We start from the raw sequence: 22,473 nt of genomic DNA on the forward strand, positions 1-22,473 counted from the left end.
TACCTACTTAAAAATTCAAAAATGCTTACGGCTAACTACGAGCATAGATAGGGTCGTGGTTTCTGCCACTATGGAGTGAGAATAGATATCCAAATATTTAAAGTAGGACGCCAGGATACTATACTCATCAAACGTATGACATATCCAAATGAAAATACAAATTTATTTACTAAATACTTTTATTCACTTTACATCACAATAAGACCTGCTGCGGCCTCGAGACTTAACATTTAAATTACGTACCGTAACTATTACTAATTAAATTTAACTTAAGTACATCTCAGGCATATTTGGGCCTGTAATACACACAAAATCCTACATAGGAATTGCAGGTTTCATATTAATAATAGAATTTACCATGTAGAAAGTTCACGTTAAAAAGAAATTCAGACTTAAATATTGTTTATCCTTTCCAGCAAAGGAACACAGTCACTAATGTAAATATAAGTTTTTAACTCACAGTTTTATCGAATAAACACTTCACCTCGAGTCCAAAAATTAAGTGGAGAAGACGGCTTCCCCTCTAGCATGGTGCGACACCACCCTAGATCTTCCAAAAGCCATAGGGCCAAGAGCCAAGGGAAGAGATAGGCCCAGCCAAAAGACAGGCCTAGCCAAAGGACTGGCCTAGCCAAAAGGACCCTAGAAACAAAGAGAATGTTCTAGGTTTTAGAGAGGTTATGTTATAAAAAGTTATATTTATATTTAATTGGGACAACGCGCGATTTAGCTTGCGGAAATAATGAGATTAAAAAAATCCTTACCGGTTTCTAAGCCGAGTCCCTTATATTAGACACCAGACGTGGCGACGTAGGCCCACGCGGTGAAACAAGATGATGTCTCATCTTTGTCAAGGAATTGCTGGAAATTCACACCAAAACACGACATTAGCTAATTGCAATTGACAATAAACCACTTCGCTTTTCCTTCCGTATATTTAGAAAGTGTGGACAACTCACCAAGTTGGTTTGAAAGAGGTGAAAAGGTTATGCCGCCATTACCGGCGCATAGGAAGCTAGGTTAATCATATTTTGGGCCAAGCTGGAACAAAATATATCAACGATTAAAACATTGAACACCGAATTTAACCGAGTTTTAGGAAATATAATCTTTAAATAAAATACATACCCCATGAATTAATTGCCGACCTGATGTACAAATTACGTCTTACATCTTGTCACGGAATATCCCAGTAATCAAGCGAAAAATCAAATGGCAAAAGCCACAGACAAAGTGGTGAATGGAAAACCTCCCATTCAATGACATCGCAACTGACCGGATCCAATTTACAGAAAACCGAAGTCACCAAAAATAAAAAGAATTACTAATTTCGAAAGCTAAAAATAAGGACATTATTTATAACTACGAATTGCAAAATATAAAAGAACACATACCAAATGTTTATTCATAAATACTCTTTATGTATGACTGATTGTCTGTGCAAAACCACAGACAACAAACCAACTGTCATTGACAGACGTCAATGTTTACTGCGACAGTAATAAACAACACCGATTCAACCCGCTTTACCAAGTTAAAGCTATTTCCACGTAGTATTTCCATGTTACAATATATTTCAATTGTGAAGTGTGTAAACTCCAAAGAAAACAAGGTATTTATGTCCCAGCACAATGCAGGAACGAACAATGGATGCGCTAAATGCGACGATTTATAGATGATTGATGACCTACCATTCCGGTAAGTTTTATCCTCTAAATATAGCCAAAAGCGTATATGTGAGGATTAAAAACAACATTTCTGGTCTCCGATTTTGACCTATCTACTCTAATACTCGTGTAGAACGTATATTAACCACCAAATTCTTATCAAACAAACATCTACTTTTCTAACCTATAAAGTATCTATCTACAATAACATTCAGACGTTTATAACACTGGGTGGCTACCCTAAAGTGTTACAAGATGAATTTATGATGTGATGTAGGCGAACGAGATATTGATTGTGTTTCGCTGTTAGTTATACTTACATTAGTAACATTCTTAGAGCGTTGTACAATATACCGTGAATAAAGGAGACCATAAATAGCCAAACGAATTGGCTACTTACATACTGATTTACAAAGTTAGAGTACTCGTGTATGTGCGGAAAGAGAAGAGTCGTGAAATGTATGGGGCCCAATACCATTCCACGATTCTTCTCTTTCCGAACAGACTCTATAACATTTCACACCAGTTTTAAACGGTACACAAAATAAAAGTATAAAATTATGCGTGAGGTGTTTTTGAAGATTTTTTAACAACACGCATTTTTAATACTATTTTTTTGACAAAATAAAATTACGTGATATTTGATGACACCCCCTTTCTCCCCCACTTGATATTTTGTGAGATTCGGCTTGAACCCTCCTCTTCTGAACACCTCACGTAATTAATTGACGCCCCTTTATAAAGAACGAATGTGGTTATTTATCGATTTTGATCCTACGATTCTGAAGATATGGTCGACCAAAGTAATAAAGAGCCGTAGGCTAAAGTCACGCGTTTTAATTCCAACTCTGATTAAAATTGTGCTCAAAATAGTTTATACATACCACACTATGCGTCTGCCATTAAACATTTAGTATCATGTCGTATACACACACATTTGTAAATCACACACTTACTATGATAGGATAAGTATATCACACTAATTGTTCTGTTTGTGTTGTCCCGTAGGAGAGCGGACAGCGCGAGGTAATCACACGATGATCCTTGCACTATTACGTGCACTAGCCTGATGACTATCATACAAACATTTAACAAAATTGTCTTGTAGAATACCTAATTGTTTTTGTATGACTGCCTTACGTGGCAATATTGTAAATATAACACTTTAAACTATCGCGTTACATATTTAATTACACAAACGGGTCTACCGCTACCGCGATATAATTTTATTGTTTTTACCTTTAATTCCGAACTTATTTTCTTTTTTTTTCGATTTTATTTGAAATTATATCGCGGTACACCCGTTTGTGTATTAAATATTGTAAATACCGCAACGCAACTAGTAATGATAATACATATTTTCATCAGCGCAACTGCCTGAACAGGATCTTGGGCAAGAACAAACTATGGCTAGCACTAGTTTCTGAGAGCATTTCCTTCTATTACATACTAAGTACTTTAGACACGGAAAATTTCACAAGCATAGCTTAGTTTTGTTTCGTTCTAAAGTTTCTGATACATAGATACAAACGATATTTTAAACATAAAGAATGTCAACAGGCTACGGCACGGACAACAGCATGAATGTCTTGTGTTGGATACATGATATCAAATATACAAATTATATAGTGTATTGTTATACATGGCAAACGAAAGTCTTACAGATTCCTTCTTCTTAGGATGGATTCGAAATGGCATCTCTGCTGCTGTGATAAAGACTTTTTTTAACTGAAGAAAATACTTAATGTACTTGTGAACGAATCTGTCAGGTTTTCGAAATTTGTGGGAAGTTTGGGAGATAAACTATCATATATTTGTGTAGAATTAGTGTTGGAAGTACACACGGCACTCTGTGCATCTTAAATTGTTCTCTATAGATTCTTCTTCGAAAGTTTTCAATTTCTATCTTATTATTTCGCGTGTACTAACTATGATTTGACTGTCGTTTGATTGTGACACGGTTTTGTCAAATATGATTTAGCACTCAAAATGTGACTAATATTCGTTGAGGGATGTGGAACTCTCTTATTATTATTCAGTTGAAATTTGTTGTAAAGATGTTCATTGTAATTTGCCCTGTACTGTAAAATTGTTGTTTGAAAGTATTTAAACTTTATTTTTCATCCAGTATTTAGAAAATTCGCATACTTAAATTGGCTGATTTCTTTTCTTTTCGCTTCGTATAATCTTTCTGTGTGCGCCAAAGAATACTTTATCAATATGATATTAAGGTGTGTATTTGCTTGTAGATCGTTCCGAACCTGGTACGGATACTGAAGAATTTGATACTGGCCGGTTACTCGCCCGAGCATGACGTCAGTGGCGTCTCGGACCCCTTCCTTCAGGTAATAAAGTGGTATAATTACGATGTAAATAATTAAGTTGCTCCAACACCGTTTACAGGTGCTATCACAGGATTATCTAATAGCTCTAGAGCTAGTTTATTGACTTTTTGGGTGAAGATTATTCCGATGATATACAACTATTTAATAACGTAATAATGATATTGTAGTTCACATGTTAGTTTATGAATTAACTCGCTTTTGCCCGTGACTTAGTCTGCGTGGAATTAGTGATAGCAGCTAAAGTAGGTATAGTGCCTGAATAATGCTAATAGCAATCATTCAATTCGCGCATTGCTTACTTCAAATATTAGGTAATTCATTTAACTCTTTCAATTCCACCCCCCTTTGCACTCTCTTCAGGGATGATTTCCGACATAAAAACTATCCTATGTCGGTCCTCGGGACTCAAACTATCTCTATACCAAATTTCAACTAAAAATTTCAGCGGCTTAAGCGTGAAGAGGTAACAGACAGACACTTTCGCCTTTATAATATTAGTATGGATTTGGTACATATTACAAAATTCAGTTAGCTTTTGATAAGAGCTGAACTGTTTATCTAAAGCCATCATTTATGTGATTATATGAAATAACATTACATAACAGAGTATTATAAATTAATATTTCTTCCAGGTTAAAATCCTCCGCCTCCTCCGGATACTGGGCAAGAACGACGCGGAAGCGTCCGAGGCCATGAACGACATCCTAGCCCAAGTGGCCACCAACACGGAGACCAGCAAAAACGTGGGCAACACCATCCTCTACGAGACCGTGCTGTCCATCATGGATATCAAGTCCGAGAGCAGTCTACGGGTTCGTAATATTATCAATTAGTAGGTAGTTTTTGCACAGTACAATTTTTCTACTCGTTGACCACGAACGCTGTAAAGGGTTCGAAACGTCGGGATGTAGTATGTATTATAACATACATACGCGATATAATCCGTTTCAATAGTTTTATTTCATGAGTAACTGTCGTGGTAACCGAAGACAATATTCAGATCAAATCTGTTACTTCTACGCAGGTTATTTTGCAATCTGTGCTACTGGCTCATCTTCGCTCATCGCTCGAACAGTTGTGCTAACCTAAATGAATGGCATGGAATAGAGAACTTAGGAATTTTCCTGGCCCATTTCACAAATTAAAGCATTCCACTGGTCTGACTCGTACAAACGCATGTTATGCCTTTGCCACAAAAAAAGAAAATCTACTTACAGTTGATCGACAAAATGCACGTTTGTACGGGATATATAGATCAAGGACACAATTGACAGATAATATCTCATCGTTGTACCTGAATTGCAATATTTTCATAGTATTTTCTTGTCATCAAAATATTAACACTTTCGGGGCTGGATACCCCGTTTCCAGTACAAAATGAACACACATACGTGTTTTTGGCAGTGAATGAGTTAATAAACTTGTAATACATGTCCACAGGTCCTCGCGGTGAACATCCTCGGAAGATTCCTTCTGAACAACGACAAGAACATCAGATACGTGGCGCTGAACACGCTGCTGAGGACGGTGCATGTCGACACGTCGGCCGTGCAGCGGCATCGGACCACCATTCTGGAATGTTTGAAGGTATATATAGCGGAGTCAGTTATAAAATTGACCCAAAAACATTTTATTAAGCTATGAGCTTCATCACATATGATCTTTGAGTAATTCTAAGCATTTCAAGCCTGGGAGGCCATAAGGGGAGGGGGGTACAAAGATGGCCGCCACCCGTCATCATTCAAAATAAACAGTTTTGACTTATTTACAATATGAGTGGTGGTAATTGCTATAACTGTTCCAAATTTTAGGTATCTATGTCAAACGGTCTCTGAGAAAAACGTATTTAACTGATTTACAAGACCGAAGTGATCCCATAAGTGTTCCGTAAACAAAGTTTTGTACGGAACACTAAAAATCTGTTCTGGTCCTGGTGGCTACTAGGGCAAGTTTGGTATCATTTTCGTATAAACCGAAGACATAGAATTCATTGCTGATATTTGTTTTTTTCAGCTTCATAGTAATTTTGCAAGAAAAACGTAAAAAGATGAAAATTTAGGATGGAGATATTTGCTTTGAGAGCTAATAACTTTTGTATAGTAGCCAAAAATATCATATAAAAAATACTATAATAAAGCGTAATTCATGCAGATTCTAAACATATACACGTTGAGTAATATCCTACTGCAAAAAGATGGTGAAAAAATTATTAAATGACCGCAGCGCGGGTAGTTGGACTTTCGTTTATCTTGCGGACCGTCGTTTATCTTACAAAATGATCGAGTACGAGTATCTACGTAGGTATGCTTACTTTGCTAGATTTTATGATGACGAATAAAATACTTTCATCCAGACATAATTCATCATACAGACATAATTTTATGCACTTTAATTTTAATGCACTTGCAACGATTTGAGTGGGGCCTAGTGTTATTTGACCGGTGTTTTCTGTAAGGTTGAGGTAAGTACGTACTTCCCCAGTTGGGCTCTGCTCGGATAGATCTGGAATGACATCCGCTGTGCTGTGCCCTACCACACAAAGCGAGATGACATTTACAGTGCCCATACCTCTCTTTTGAACGTAGTTTAAGGATATACCCGGGTCCAAAATTGGGTCCGAGAAATAACTATTATAAATGAAATTATTCTAATAAAATAGCGCTCTTATTTTTGCTGATAATATTAAAACACTATTTATGAGAGAAATTGTACTACTTAGGAAGAGGCAAAATATTTATTTTCACGATAATTTTCATGCTATAACTCACTTTAAGTAATTTTATAGGTACTTACTTGTTGTTTTTAATAAATAACTTCAACCTGCACATAACATTCATTTGGATTTGATTTGGTTTGATTTTGTTTGATATTTTACATTTAATATTTGCTTCAGGTTGGTGTGGTGAAAAAATCTGTGTTTCACTAGGCGGCAAATTTTGTTTAACCCGCGTTCTTTGAAACCCTTACAACGCTCAAGATTCCATTTTTCGAACCGCTACCCTTGTAAAACAAATAACTATTATGCGGAGAGCTTACATTTAGAAATCATAACAGCTATGTATATTTGTCATACTAATATAGGTTATGCAAGTATGACTTGGTGACAAACCAACGAAGCCCCGCCTCGCGGGGCTTCTATTTTCTGCTCTGAGGGATAAAAGGTAACTAAGGAACCTAACCTAACCCAACCTGAAATTGCGGTTGTACATGATCTTATTTGTTAAGCGAGCCGCCCTCCTCTTTAGACATGGGGATACCTGTGTCTATTTTTTAACCTATACCAGAATTATGTCTGTGTACTGGAAACTGCGGACATTAAATATACAGAAAGAATTTTATTCGTCATCATAAAATCTAGCAAAGTAAGCATAGTTACCTACGTAGATACTCGTACTCGACCATTTTGTAAGGTAAATGCCGCCTAGCGAGAGTCCAACTACCCGCGCTGCGGTCATTTAATAATTTTTTCACCATCTTTTAGTAGTAGGATATTACTAAACATGTATATGTTTAGAAGCTGCATGAATTGCGCTTTATTACAGTATTTTTTGTATGACACTTTTGGCCACTATACAAAAGTTATTAGCTCTCAAAGCAAAAACCTCCATCCCAAATTTTTATCTTTTTACGTTTTTCTTGCAAAATTACTATGAAACTGAACAAAACAAATATCAGCAATGAATTCTACGTCTTCGGTTTATACGAAAATGATACCAAACTTGCTCTAGTAGCCACCAAGACCAGAACAGATTTTTTTGAATGATGACGGGTGGCGGCCATCTTTGTACCCCGCCCTCCTCGACTAGACGCACGCTTCTTATCGCCTCCGAGGCTAGAAATGCTTAGAATTACTCAGAGATCATATGTGATGAAGCTCATAGCTTAATAAAAAAATTTTGGGTCATATATGGCAGCGATCCGTAACTGACTCCAGTAATATCATCTACAATATACTTACATTGTGACTCAAAAAAATGACAACTGTTGTACTAAAGCCACGGATAGATTAGGGACTGTCCCACGACACGCGTCTTCAGCGACATTGCCGGACTTCGCTTAACATGTTGATGATGTTGAGCAACATTATATGTAAGGCGAGCAATGTGGCTATTTGCTATTTACAATTTGTCGCTACGGCAGCGGGGCAGGGAGTAGGGACTTTGTGTAAACGTATTCCTGCACATACTCTGCGATTGACGTAAGAGGTGCATCAAAGAGCAGCGGTATATGCAGTGAGCGTATTTAATAGCGATGGGCGAGTCGAGTTATCTGATTCGAATAATCCGAATCAACCTACAGATGAGTTGATTCGAATCAAGACTATTGGCAATTCGAATCAACTCGGCCACTAAACTGACTAACTTGGTATCCGATCCGCATGAATCGCCAATTCGCCAACTCTCCGAGCCGAGTCAACGCTACGCTAAGGCCATTCAAAAATAAACCTTAATTCGATAGCCCGAAGGTTCTTTTTACAACAACTGCCGCTTGATTCGCTGTCTCAATCCGAGTTGACTGGTACTATGACCATTCAAAAATAAACCTTAATTCCGTAGCCCGAAGGTTCTTTTTACAACAACTGCCGCTTGATTCGCCATCCCGAGTTCACTGCTAGTATAGCCATTGAAAAATAAACCTTAATTCGGTGCCCTGAAGGTTCTGTTTACAACAACTGCCGCTTGACTCGTTTGCGGCTCCGCGGCCCGTGACCTTGTCGCGAACCACGCAAACCGTCGAGTCGAGTCAGTTCGAATTTCAACTCGGATCAGTAGCCGAATCGATTCGAATGATTCGAATTGAAAAAAAGTGGACTCGTCACATCGCTAGTATTTAACAGGTCTTCTCGCAAAGCTTTAAGTTCTCTGTATCCAATGACCCGACTTTTGTCACTTTGACTATGATTTTCTGTGAATGAACATGTTTGTCTGTAAATATGTTCCTTCTAGTGATCTTTTCTATTGTTTATCAAAAAGACAAGTTTGTCTCCAGAATTTTCGAATTGCAACATCACGCTAATGTAACTTGTTACCTTCCAGGACCCCGACATCTCCATCCGGCGGCGCGCCATGGAGTTGTCCTTCGCGCTCGTGAACCAGCAGAACATCCGCAGCATGATGAAGGAGCTCCTCGTGTTCCTGGAGCGCTCGGAGCCCGAGTTTAAGGCGCACTGCTCCAGCGCCATGCTGCTGGCCGCCGAGAGATACGCGCCCACCAACAAGTGGCACCTGGACACGCTGTTCAAGGTGTTCCTCAAGGTGAGAGCAGGATGGAGCTGCTCGTGTCCTGGAGACGGAGTGCAAGGCGCACTGCTCCAGCGCCATGTTGTGTGGTGCAACCCACCTTTAACGTTTAGAATTGCACCAAATTATAATATATATTGTTTTAATAATTAACTTATTTTTCCACCAGGCGGGCAACTACCTCCGAGACGACACCGTTTCAAGCACCATCCAGATCATCTCGTCGGCCCCGGCCGAGCGGCAGGCCTACGCGGCCATGCGGCTCTGGAGCTCCCTCGAGCGCTCCGCCGTCAACGGCGACTCCTCCGACAAGCAGCCGCTGGTGCAGGTAAAACAAACTCCCAGGATTAAACTGTTAAACCAAGTGTCAAATGGTACTGGTAACTATGGTAACTCCAGGTCTAACCGTTTATCCCCGGGTTAGTGAATGATGCAAGTAGCCTATATGCAGTTACGGTTGAAACCTGCTTCTTAAGCATAGGACATAACCTCATCAAGTCATCATAGTATGCGTTAGTACGTATTGTATGTTTTTATCATAGTCTTTGTTACTAAAAAGTACTAAGTACTCCGTCAAACGGAAGATGTCACTAGTAAAATTTTATTACGTCTACATATTTTTAAAATTACAGTTCCTTGCTTCCAGTACAGGCCGCCTACAACTCTTATTATTATTACATACTTTGTTTTATATTTTGCATTTTCATGAATATTGTTTACTGTTATCGTGTAGTATAGGTATATAAAATATCAATTGAAGATATATAAGTGCGTTCTGTTTATTTATTATTTCAGGTGGCAACATGGACAATAGGAGAATACGGCGATCTGTTGGTGTCGGAAGCCAGCAATGCTATTTCCATGGTTGACGATGACGGCGTAGGTGAGTCGTACCAACTTTTGCGTGGATGTTTCAGTTGATTTTGATTGATTGAATCTAGAATTTTGCTGAACTAAAGTCACCGACATAGCCTACCGGATTAGCAAGCTGAAGTGGCAATGGGCAGGCCACATTGCGCGCAGAGAAGATGGCCGATGGGGTCGAAAAGTGCTCGAGTGGAGACCACGGACTAGCAAGCGCAGCGTAGGACGTCCACCCACAAGATGGACGGACGACCTTGCTAAGGCCGCCGGAAGACACTGGATGAGGGTCGCTTCCAACCGGTACGAATGGAGGTCCAAGGGGGAGGCCTATGTTCAGCAGTGGACGTCTTATGGCTGAGATGATGATGAGACTTGCTGAGTTCCCTTGTTTTGCTGAGTTAATACTTAATAGTGTTGATAAAAAGTGTAGGCAGTGTATGAATGTTTACCTAAGCGACATCTTCTTTAGAACTAGAGTAATTTGTCCGCTTCTATTTAGTATTGTGTGAGTAAGTCAAGGAGACGTGCTACGTGAAGAAAAGCAGAAATTACTCTAAAGCCAAACCAGATATTGCGTAAAAATAGAAAACATTGACATATGATTCGCCAAAATGTGAGACAGCAAATTTTAATGCGTTTTCGGAGTTTGTTTCCATAGTAAAAGTTGATCAACAAATTCACCTCTCAAGATAGTCAAGATACTGATAAATATTTAAAAAAATCACCCTGCATAAATCTAAATTGTTTTGTACAGACGACTTCGAGCGTCCGCGCGAGGAGTACGTGATCGACATCTACCAGAAGCTGCTTTGGTCGACTCAACTTTCCATCACCACTAAGGAGTTCTTGCTGCTGTCGTTAGCTAAGCTGTCGACCAGGTTCACCAGCCAGCCTAGTCAGGAGTAAGTATTTTAGTTATATTTTGACGTTTAATTCTATGCAGAAAGTGTAGAGTCAGTGGCACCATTTTAAATTTCAAAGATGCGTTCAAATTGTAATTCCGTTCGTGAGTTAAGTAACTAAACTGTCATGTTGTTGCTCAATATTTTAATAAGAGGTGTTTGGTTCTGATAGTAATCCTAAGGATTTCCTTGCGGATAGATAACAAAATTTCAAGTATTAATATTTGTTATTTTTGTTACAGTAAAATCCGAGTGATAATCGACACGTTCGGATCTCACATTCACATCGAGTTGCAACAGAGAGGAGTGGAGCTATCTCAACTATACAGGTATACATATTAATTATTTATATGGAAAAAAATAATCTTTAGTTATTTATTTTTTCTGTTTTTATTAACCCATTAAACGCCACGTTTATTGAGTGCGGTGCGTCATTGTGAACCTTATCGGAATACACGAAGGTTAATATTGTTAGTTAGTTGATGCCTTTGGCGGTCAAAGGGTCAAACGAGTTTGCACATTGCAGTTGTAAGGTTTGGATTAGAAATTCGATTAGTAAGGGCGGTTTCGCACTACTTCCGATCCGAACCCGTAAAAATATGGTCCGTAGTAGCCGTAGACCGTAGAACTATTTACATGGTAAGTTACGCACTAATACGATCTCCGTCAACCGAATTCTTTCCGTCATTCAACGTGTGCGGTACGTAACTTACCAAAGAAATACTTCTACGGCTACTATGGACCATATTTTTACGGGTTCGGAGCGGACGTAGTGTGAAACCGCTCTAATGGTGTATCGTTCAGTTAAATTAACTATCAAAGTAAACATGGGTTAACTAATGTGATTTTATCATACAGACAATACGCGCACCTGCGGCCCGCCTTACTGGAGCGCATGCCGCCCATGGAGGCGCCCTCCGCGCGCGCGCGCGACGACGCCGAGCCCGAGCCCGAGCCGGCAGCGGAGCCCCAAGCGCAGGACAACCACCAGGTACACACACCAACACTCCTAACTGTACATCGGTGGACATTATTACAAAAGGCATAAGGTCCAGCGACGTACAGTTAACAGTGTGGGCGATGGTATAATCAGTTGTATCAATCACAAGCGAACAAGGAGATATTCAAGTATACCTCTCGTTACAAACCATCAAAGGTATGAAAGTCACGTGGCATAGATTGTAGAGGCATCTACATAAGCATTTATTTTGCGACAATATATTAATAATGAATAGAAGAGACTTTTGTAATTTTTAAAATGTTGTATGTTTAACTTTCTTTGTTGTTCTTTACTTGTGTATGTTATAGTTTGTCACGAATAAATGAGATGATTTATAAAAATTGGCAAACTGAAACTGTACTGGTTCTTTGTCAGTGTTAAAATTTGTAAATAGCAAAATTGTTCGTTTATTATTAAATGTTTTAAGGAAAAAAAAAATTGGCACCATTTTCAATTTACAGTTATGAAACTAAAACACTATTCAACAAAGTCTAATTTCATTTATAAACCATGCAATTTTGCTCAAGAATCAGTATATCATACAATTAATACTCGTAAGATTAATATAATTTTTAGTGTTCCGTGCAAAACTTTGTTCACGGAACACTTATCTAATTTTATTTTCTAATATGTAGGACGCCCTCCTGGATTTGATCATTGGGTCGGAGCCGCTGACGAACGGCGACGCCGAGCACCGCACCGACATCGCGGCGAACAACAACAATAACAACACCAACACTAATGTAAGCTCAACTATAATATTAAACTCAAACAAAAGTTCAAAATTAAACTTTTGTGAGACATATTTTAAACTGTTTAGACGACAACGGTTTCGTTCACTTGAAATTTTAGTCGCTATTGGGGCCCCCCGGAGGCGGGCGGCGCGCTCAGTGCACGAAGTGCAGCCGACGCGAGCACGAGCGCCTGAGGAAGCACCCCCAACGGGCCCGAAACATGTCGCCAATAGTGACTAAAATTGCAAGTGAGTGAAACCATTGTCGTCTAAACAGTTCAAACAAAAGTTATTCTTCAAATCCATAGTACGGTTAACACAGATATTAAAATTCCAATTAATAGTTCTAATGGTTAACACTGATGTGCTTGTAACATAATTTTAACAAACAGGTTAATAGAATGACACATTGTGGATAAAATTTCAATTGAATATTATTTTAAATAACATCTCTATACACTCTATACATAAAATAAACTAATATATTTTCAACTATCAAATGTTTTACTGCTGAATTTAGTTTTCAAATGAAAGAATGAAAAAAGATTCTTTTTAACATTAATAATTAATAGGAAGAGGTTGTTTTATTGCATTAAATCTGCAACTGAACTTACGTATTGCATAATTAATATTTAGAATATTAGGTTTATATATAAGATACTAAAATCTAAGATGAAATGGCAGCTCGATCGGCCCATCAATTATCTGGTTTGATACATCTTCTTCCTCGCGTTATCCCGGCATTTTGCCAAGGATCCGCTTGACAACAAATCCCAAAGTTTGGTACCTATAGTAATGATAATAATATTGAGCAGATTGAATATTGTACTGGGATATAAAACTTAAGTTCCAAGCAGGCATTATTTTTTATGGATACTGTTTTCCTCAGGATATCCTGGACTTGTTAAGTGGGCTAGAGCTGACCAGCAGCCCTGCGGCCGCGCCGCCGCCGGCGCTCAACAACAACGCGGCCAACAACGCCAGCCTGCTGCTCGACGGACTGTTCGCCGCGCCACAGCCTGTCATTTCACGTATGTTTATATAACGACAACAATGATCATCATCATCATTCTCTTGCCCAAGGGCATGGGACAAGTCCCATTCACTTGGGTCGGCGCAGCATACATCTCACACCTCTCGCCCGTCATCTCATAATTCACTCGCGTTTGTTTCATATCATTTGTCACACAGTCCATCCACCTTTTCCCCTCCTGTTAATTCCCGCATCACATGCCCGTACCACGCTAGGCGCTTACTTTTAATGAATAACGACACAATGCTGTAGTATATTATATTATCGTCGTATGATTCACGGTCTCATCTTAGGGTTTTGATCGGTCGATTAAATTGGACGTAACCAACAGTCCGCAATGTCCGCAAACGCAACTAAAATGGCATGCGAGTACGCGCGCCGTCTAAATCAGCCCTTATAGTACTTATTGAATTCGATAGAACGGAATAGACTTTGGGGTCATCCATTAATTACGTCACACGAATTTCTAGGTTTTTTGACCCCACCCCCCCCTCCTTGTCACACTTGGTCACATTTGGCAAACCCCTCCCCCCTAGTGTGACGTCACATTTTTTTCTACGAAATCGCCAAATCGAATTAAGTAAGTACCTAAACCTATTATTAATATTTTATCAACATATTTTTTGACGATATAAATATTAGTATCTTTATAACCCAAACCTGCTTAGGAAAGAAAATTAAACGAATAAAAACGATTATCGTTTTAAAAACTTGTTATTTAAATGTACAGCGAATAAAATAATTTAAATAAATTTTCGGTTACTGATGAAGTTAAAGTGACGTCACAAAGTTTGTGTCTCCCCCCTCCCCCATGTCACAATATGTAACATTTTATTGACCCCCTCCCTCCCCCTAAACGTGTGATGTAATTAATGGATGGCCCCTTTGCTTCGTTTCAAACGAAGCAAAATTTACTCTATTCTATTGCCTACATTAAAGACCGAATTTCACTGGACGAGCCTTAGCAGGTTAAAAAATTAATGTTTTACAAGTTGTGCAACTTGAGACTTGGTATTGTATAATTTCGTATTTTTTATTAGTGTTACATTTCTAACTGAAATATTCATTATACAACAATTTACGCAACTATAATATCCATTATATTCCTCCACAGAACCCTCCCTGATAGTACCGGCGCTGGACAAGGCCGGGCTGGTGGTGGTGCTGGAGGCGGAGCGCGGCGCGGCGCACTGCGTCACGCTCACCATGCGCGCGCGCAGCTCGCGCCTCGAGCCGCTCACTGACTTCCTGTTCCAGGCCGCCGTGCCCAGGGTACGTCCGTTCATTCATCTATTGAAACGTCACCTGAGATTCAATATCATTGGATGGACTTAGGTCAACAAATCTGATTACACATCCGAACTGAAGTTAACTATAAATATTTTTTTTTAATTAATTTGTCTAGGGTTCCGTGTAATAACACGAACTACGACAATAACAAAAACGCCTTCAAAACTTAAGCCCAAGCGGCCTGTGAAAACAGCAGTCCGAGTCTATCACTCGACACTGGCAGCGATGCGCAGCGCGCCGTCCATCCGTCGATCGATCCCTCGCAAGCTAGTTTGTTGGCCCAATGCAAAGGTGCGACATGGCCTATTAGCTTTTTATTATGAGTTCATGACATCACGCTGTGGACGTCACGTATGCTGCTAACGATTTTACTTTATTACAATTTTACCGACATTAAGAAAAGCATTGTTTTCTTTTCAAGTAAGGCTGGAAAGTATTGTTTACATTAGCGTAGTATTTTTATTGAAATTATCATTATTACACTCATTTTAATCATAAATATTGTTCGCAGACGTTACAGCTTGACATGATGTCGCCGTCGGGCACGGTGCTGCCACCGCAGGGAGAAATCACTCAGGTCCTCAAAATCAATAATCCGTCCCGGGTAAGATACAAAAATTGAATTAAAATTTACTCTTTAATAAAAAAAGTAGGTTAACTTTTAACCCGACGACTCCCATACTCCATATCGACAGCAAAAAAGTTAAATCTAAGTTCCACGAGAGGCTTTTGACGTCGTCTACGGCTGAGATTCGATGGGTTAAGCTCTGATAATATTACTTTCTTACTATTCTTTCAATCACGACTCTCTAAGAAACCGCGCCATTTTGTTTAGATAGACAACGTTCTAGTGACGTCAGTTCACCGCTGTATTACGGCCGCTATACCGGGTGTGGCCTGTAACATGAGCAAATAATTAAAACATAGATTGTATACTCCTCAAACGGTGACACTTTTGTTCAACAACTTTTAAAAATGATGAAGTATTTAGACTCCCTATTTTTCATACAAAATAAATATTATCTGCAATGGACGCCATCGCCACGCCATATCATTGTGATTGTCGTTGCTTGTCACGCCTTAAACATAACAAAATTCGCAATACATTGCGTCTTAGAATAAACTTTAAAGTGTATTAGAAATCAAACCACAAGTTATTTTTAAAAGTTGTTGAAGAAATGTTGGTCAGTATGAGGAGTACAGCCTACAGTTTAATTTTTTGCTCGTATTACAGGCCACACCCGGTATGACGGGACTGCTATACTAGGAAACCAAAGCTTAAAATATCTGTTATTGTTTATTTCAGACGCCGCTCCGGCTCAGGATACGAGTGTCGTACGTGTGCGAAGGCGGCCCCGTGCTGGAGCAGGCGGAGGTGAACGCCTTCCCCGCCGACCTGTTCAACTGACGCGCGCGCAGCCCGCCCGGCCCCCAGCGCCCGCCGGCGCCGCGCCGGGGTAGCGGCGACCACAATACAATGGCCCGACCCCGACTACACAACACACGCAGTACGAGCGAGAACTTAGGTACCACACGAAGCGGCTCAATCTGTAAAGGGGTCATCCATTACATCACACTAAATTTCGTTTTTTTCCCCATCCTTGTCACACTTTTTCAAAACGTAATATGTGGATGAACCCAAGGACGTAGCTCGTTTGAGACAAACACGCGCAATCGGGCGAAACACGTTTTTAGAGATCGAGTTGTTCCGTGCGGTGATTAGGGCCAGTTGCACCGACCACGATTAGTGGCCTGATCACGTAACTATCATATTTCCCATGCAATAAATTTTAGTGGACGCTTTAACGGTGACAGACGGTCTGGTGCAACCGACCCTCCATCGCGAAAATTTATTACGACAGATTAATAGGAAAGGGTGATATGATACAGTGAATGGGACAAATCGCAACGCAAAAACACATCGCAATACAGGATGGCAGTGCAAGTAGGATCAAGGGGTAACCGTCTAACATCAAACTGGGCTCAAACCATAGAGGCAAACGGCGAAACTCAAAAAAACGAGGATAAAATGACATTAAAAATAAGTATGTTTGTTACTAATTCCACAATTAGTCTTTGATAAATTTTAACTTGTTATCAAAACGGTAATATTAACGTACATAAAGCCCTGTATTAATCAATCGTACAAAACGTATCAATATGTCTGAAAGTCCCCTATAATGACATTTTACAAGCACCCTCAGTATCTGCACATAGGAACATACAGCATAGTTATATCCAGAGTTACGACGAAACTGACATTGGCGTATGACTCATTTAACAGCTTTTTGGTATTCATACTCTTTTCTCATCTAAACTGTTTCATTCCATTTACAACACGATAAACATATAATTTCTATGAACCTCAAAAGCGTCTATTTCTCATGTATACTTTTTTTCATGAATATATTTTCTAACTATTGTCAGTTTACGTACATAATTCTGAATACTACTTTACTAATGGGTATCGTCTTGGGTCGTCCCATTCGTTTTTCGTCAAGTTCTTAAATTAGTCCTATTCTGCTTTCGTCACTCATTCTACATTGAAAGCCACCGACGATTGTGACGAATGTAGCATGAGTGACGAAAGCAGAATAGGACTAATCTAAGAACTTGACGAAAAACGAATGGGACGACCCAAGACGATACCTACTAATGACGTGCTGTCAACATCGGTTGATTGAATTAAAAGGTTGTTGCTATTAAATTAAATATTAAAAAAAACACTTAGTTTTGAAGATTATTTACATCTCTCGCGGCAGCTTATACGATTTCTTTAGCCTATTATTTCTCGCTAAAGACTGACTTCACTAGGCCTGCGTAATATGTAGTTCTGTAAATGATGATTAGAACCGTATTGCCTTGATGTAAGAACGACAGTCGCTTGTACATATCCGAGAGTTAGTGAGGTTTTAGACAATCATTAGCAAGAACATTTCCAGTGAACTGATATGATTTTTAAGTCGGGATGAAAGTATTTGAGGCATACTTGCTCATTATAAATATGAAGACGCAAATAGACATTATGTTGCAAACGGTAAATAAATATAAATACAGTAAAATATAATTCGTTAAAACAAAAAAACGTTGACTGTTTCTAAGCTCCCGTTTGTAAAATATGTCTAATTTGTAATTGACTTGAGATTTTTAACATTCCAATTTTTAAGTAAAGTAAGACTATCCTTAGGTCTGTATAAATCTATGGTTTTGGTAAGGAACTGGAATCGTTGTTAAATGTGAAAATATGAACTAGGCGATTAGGACGTGCAGTGTTGTCGATACTGCCCATACCACACCGAATGCGAATGACTGGTTAGTGCGGCCAAATCCGTCTGCGGGAGAAATTCGAACATCACTAGGTACGCGGTTAAAGGAACGATAACATTCTCTGTGATGAACAGTTGAAAAAATGCACTCTTGGACGGATTTCCCCGCATTGATAAAAAAAAATTCCATCACTTATGTAATCATTGATTTAAATAAAAGATTTTTTTTATGGTCAGACTTTGTCAGTATTAGTAAAATCTCAAACTGATGTATCCCAGTCTGAACTACTTACGGATGCAACGCAATGCCTTTACAGATTCGCTGCTTATATTGTTATTTATCAAATATATTGTAGGTACATGTGACGAATGTGTATTAGCCCATCTGTGTGTTAAAACATGCAGTGTGATAACGGGGACTCTAAAATGTACTTAAATCCAACTACTAAGATAATTTACGTGTGATACAGCACTTAGGATACGTGTTAAAATATCCCTTCGATAAAAACTTAGTCATTGATTTAAAATTACGCACGCCTGTTTATTTATTGAAGTATAGAATACGTTGTGTAAGGGTGATATTCCACCTGTCCAATTTCTTTACCCAATGTGTATTACGTCTCTCTCATTAAGCAAAATGTGAGACGCAAGTACACATTGGGCCAAGATGTTGGACAGATGGAATATCATCCTAGGGCTGATTTACACGATGCGCGAACTCGTATGCGAGTTTCATACCATTGCGGGTTTTGATTGGTCGGTTGAATTGAACATAATCCACAGTCCGCAATGTAACTAAAATCGCATGAGAGTTCGCGCGCCGTCTAAATCGGCCCTAAGGCCTAGTTTAGTGCTGCGAGTTCCCGATGCATTTTGTTATTTAAGAGTAGATCGTGTATGAGATTCGTTGGGTTAGGTTAGACTAGTTGTTTTGTAAGCCACGCAGAGGATTTTATATTCGGGATATTGTAAATAAGATGGCTTGTAATCGAAACTACGCATTATGGATAGCATTCACATTTTATATTCCCGTTTTGGTTCTCTTGGGATATTTTAACGTTAAGTAGGCACTAGTATTAATTTTTATTTTTCCTATTTATGTTTATGATTAACCCCTAACCGGCACATTATGAATGAAATAGTTAGCTAAGATAATAATTATTTGAATTGTAACAGATGGACGAGTTCCGCGGTTCGTTTTACTATAATCATGGAGTATAATTATACATATAGGTATTATTTCCCAATACATAAACAGAGCTTGGCAAAAGTTTATAAAATGTAATTTGGTGCTTATTTTATTATATCTGATTAAATAGAAGGCCCTCCACGACGTGAGATGTTATGATTTTGTGTATAACTAAAGCTATGTGAAAGATGTACATATATGATTATAATGATTTTATGTAAATTGGTTAATAAATATTTGAAAATGTTTATATAATCAACATCTTGTTTTATTCAAAAACCGGTTTGTAATTTTTCCATATTTATTATAAGTTTTTGTTACAAAAATCACAATAATATTTATACACTAGAATGTTTATAATTAACTTTGGAAATATTCAATCAACCTGTAAGTATATCAAAGTTATTTAACTTGAATATTCCCAACGTCAATATTACAGACACTGGACAAATATACAGCAAGCTGAAAATGTGCATACCCACTTTATGAATTAATTTCATTCATAAAGTCGGTGTGTACTTTTGCAACTTTCTGTGTGTACAATAAAAATAATATACAGGTGCAACAAAGAGATACATAGATCAATACACCACAACAGTCAAGGGATGATCATAAATATCTGAACGCCTTGACAGCAATCACGTTCAGAAGTTTGTGGTAGGTATTTATGCGCGCAGAGAAAAAAAAACGAAAATTGGTTATGATTTTCGCGCTGGGGACCAAGCCAATCGACAAACGCCAATAGAAAAGAAAAACGTATCGGGATGAAAGGGTGGTACTAGTAGGAGGTACTAGTGCTCCACAAGCTAATGCCCAATAGATGCATGACACCCGGCTGTCACCTCTAATGACAAAGACTAGTTTCAAGATGACAAGTACTAGGACCGCGTCGAGCACCAGTACCAACTACCTTACAACAAAAATGCACGTCATCATTTCCATTTATTATTACACTTTCGATTGACGTCTCAGCGATTGTCACTTGGCTAGGCCCTCTGGTGTAGCAGTGAAGAAATCTCCCTCCACTTCAACGCTGACATATTATTTTAGTTAAGTATCTTATATGGTACACTAGGAGTCCTCAATCATGGGCGTGGCAGGGCCGGGCCGGCCGCTGACGCCGTTGAACAGGCGGTCCTTGATCATCTGCGCCATCAGCCCGTGTATGACCTCGATAGTGGTCTTGCACGCGTCCTTCGTGGCCTTGCCGAGCTTGTCCTCCGTGCGCTTCTCGTGGGGGTCCGCGCCGGGCACTATGAAGCCGCCGCGACCTGGCACAAGAAGTGTTTTTTGAAGACTTATTTGACCTATGAACGCCAAGCGGCGCATCCATTTGCCGTGCCACTGACGCCACGGGGGTAAAATTTAGTTTTATGAATAAATAATAGCCAACCTAAAAGTGGGGTGTTTTTCAGTAGATTTTCATCAAAAAACTATCGACGTCAAATGCCGTCTTTGGCGACGTTGTCACAATTTCGCGTTGACGTCAATCTGTGGCGTTCAAAAGGTTAAAACAAGATCAGACACAGAGACGCAAAGATGATATGTTTTGGGTATGGGATGATATGTTTCCGGGTCTGATGGGAGATAAGTTTCCTGTGAAACACAACAATCAAAGAAGTAACGGAATACTTCTTTTGAAAGTTGCTTGGTCATACAATACCATCCTGATCTTGGTATTGATATTTCGCTGTCTGTGTTTAATTTACCTATACCAAACACATTGACGAACAGAGGGCCTACTGCGAACGACGTTCGACGTGTTGCATTCCTGTCACATAACTACGAATTTACAAGTGCAACAAAGAGGCAACACGCTGAACGTGGTTCGCCGTAGATCCTCACGAATATTTGCACATTTTTAGTTCTTACCCAAGCACACTTCACTCTGTTCCAACTTATCCGATAAATCAAAGATCTGTCCCGTTGTGTAGTCAGCGTTGGTAATCAGACTTGAACTGCTAAGTGTGTTGACCCAATACTTGTTCCACAGAGAGTCCAGCAGTCTCCGGTCCAGAGAAGACTTGAAGTAGGACACTTCCAGGGAGTAGTATTGCTTGCAATGGACACCAAAGTCTTCAATTTTGTTGAGCGGGATGGTCTGGTATTCTGAGGGTTCTTCATTAGCTGGTTTGTAGCCCTATAAACAAAATATGTAGATTTGAATACATTTGCAAATTGTCTGTAAATTGCTTTTCTCAAAAATGGACAGCAAAGTCGACTTTCATACCATTGCGGGTTTTGATTGGTCGGTTGAATTGAACATAATCCACAGTCCGCAATGTAACTAAAATCGCATGAGAGTTCGCGCGCCGTCTAAATCGGCCCTAAGGCCTAGTTTAGTGCTGCGAGTTCCCGATGCATTTTGTTATTTAAGAGTAGATCGTGTATGAGATTCGTTGGGTTAGGTTAGACTAGTTGTTTTGTAAGCCACGCAGAGGATTTTATATTCGGGATATTGTAAATAAGATGGCTTGTAATCGAAACTACGCATTATGGATAGCATTCACATTTTATATTCCCGTTTTGGTTCTCTTGGGATATTTTAACGTTAAGTAGGCACTAGTATTAATTTTTATTTTTCCTATTTATGTTTATGATTAACCCCTAACCGGCACATTATGAATGAAATAGTTAGCTAAGATAATAATTATTTGAATTGTAACAGATGGACGAGTTCCGCGGTTCGTTTTACTATAATCATGGAGTATAATTATACATATAGGTATTATTTCCCAATACATAAACAGAGCTTGGCAAAAGTTTATAAAATGTAATTTGGTGCTTATTTTATTATATCTGATTAAATAGAAGGCCCTCCACGACGTGAGATGTTATGATTTTGTGTATAACTAAAGCTATGTGAAAGATGTACATATATGATTATAATGATTTTATGTAAATTGGTTAATAAATATTTGAAAATGTTTATATAATCAACATC

At 38.9% G+C, this 22,473-nt stretch overlaps 2 protein-coding genes across 2 annotated transcripts in view; one reads left to right on the forward strand and one right to left on the reverse strand.

Moving 5' to 3' along the window:
- Positions 1 to 16,503, forward strand: part of LOC134665013 (AP-1 complex subunit gamma-1) — a 57,148-nt gene extending 40,645 nt beyond the window's left edge. Inside the window, exons 7-20 of the mRNA XM_063521783.1 lie at positions 3,917 to 4,012; positions 4,645 to 4,824; positions 5,453 to 5,599; positions 9,049 to 9,267; positions 9,422 to 9,580; positions 10,048 to 10,135; positions 10,871 to 11,018; positions 11,261 to 11,347; positions 11,877 to 12,009; positions 12,654 to 12,761; positions 13,641 to 13,782; positions 14,899 to 15,056; positions 15,586 to 15,678; positions 16,381 to 16,503. Coding sequence (XP_063377853.1) covers positions 3,917 to 4,012; positions 4,645 to 4,824; positions 5,453 to 5,599; positions 9,049 to 9,267; positions 9,422 to 9,580; positions 10,048 to 10,135; positions 10,871 to 11,018; positions 11,261 to 11,347; positions 11,877 to 12,009; positions 12,654 to 12,761; positions 13,641 to 13,782; positions 14,899 to 15,056; positions 15,586 to 15,678; positions 16,381 to 16,482 — 1,860 coding nt within the window. The 3' untranslated portion in view covers positions 16,483 to 16,503. The remainder of the gene's footprint in view (positions 1 to 3,916; positions 4,013 to 4,644; positions 4,825 to 5,452; positions 5,600 to 9,048; positions 9,268 to 9,421; positions 9,581 to 10,047; positions 10,136 to 10,870; positions 11,019 to 11,260; positions 11,348 to 11,876; positions 12,010 to 12,653; positions 12,762 to 13,640; positions 13,783 to 14,898; positions 15,057 to 15,585; positions 15,679 to 16,380) is intronic.
- A 3,316-nt stretch (positions 16,504 to 19,819) lies between these two features.
- Positions 19,820 to 22,149, reverse strand: LOC134665497 (COP9 signalosome complex subunit 5-like). The gene is made up of 3 exons (XM_063522472.1): positions 22,135 to 22,149; positions 21,402 to 21,669; positions 19,820 to 20,800 (listed from the first exon to the last, which is right to left on the reverse strand). Exons 1-3 carry the CDS (start codon positions 22,147 to 22,149, stop codon positions 20,601 to 20,603), a joined length of 483 nt encoding a protein of 160 aa, XP_063378542.1. The 3' UTR covers positions 19,820 to 20,600.
- Positions 22,150 to 22,473: the final 324 nt, after the last annotated feature.

The sequence above is a fragment of the Cydia fagiglandana genome, chromosome 6 (genome assembly GCF_963556715.1).
Source record: "Cydia fagiglandana chromosome 6, ilCydFagi1.1, whole genome shotgun sequence".
Classification (NCBI taxonomy): Eukaryota; Metazoa; Arthropoda; class Insecta; order Lepidoptera; family Tortricidae; genus Cydia; species Cydia fagiglandana.

Excerpts from the sequence above, each read along its gene's own strand:
- LOC134665497 (XM_063522472.1), bottom strand. Across the intron at positions 20,801-21,401 it reads ACAGAGTGAAGTGTGCTTGG|GTCGCGGCGGCTTCATAGTG; the intron begins GTAAGAACTAAA and ends TTCTTGTGCCAG.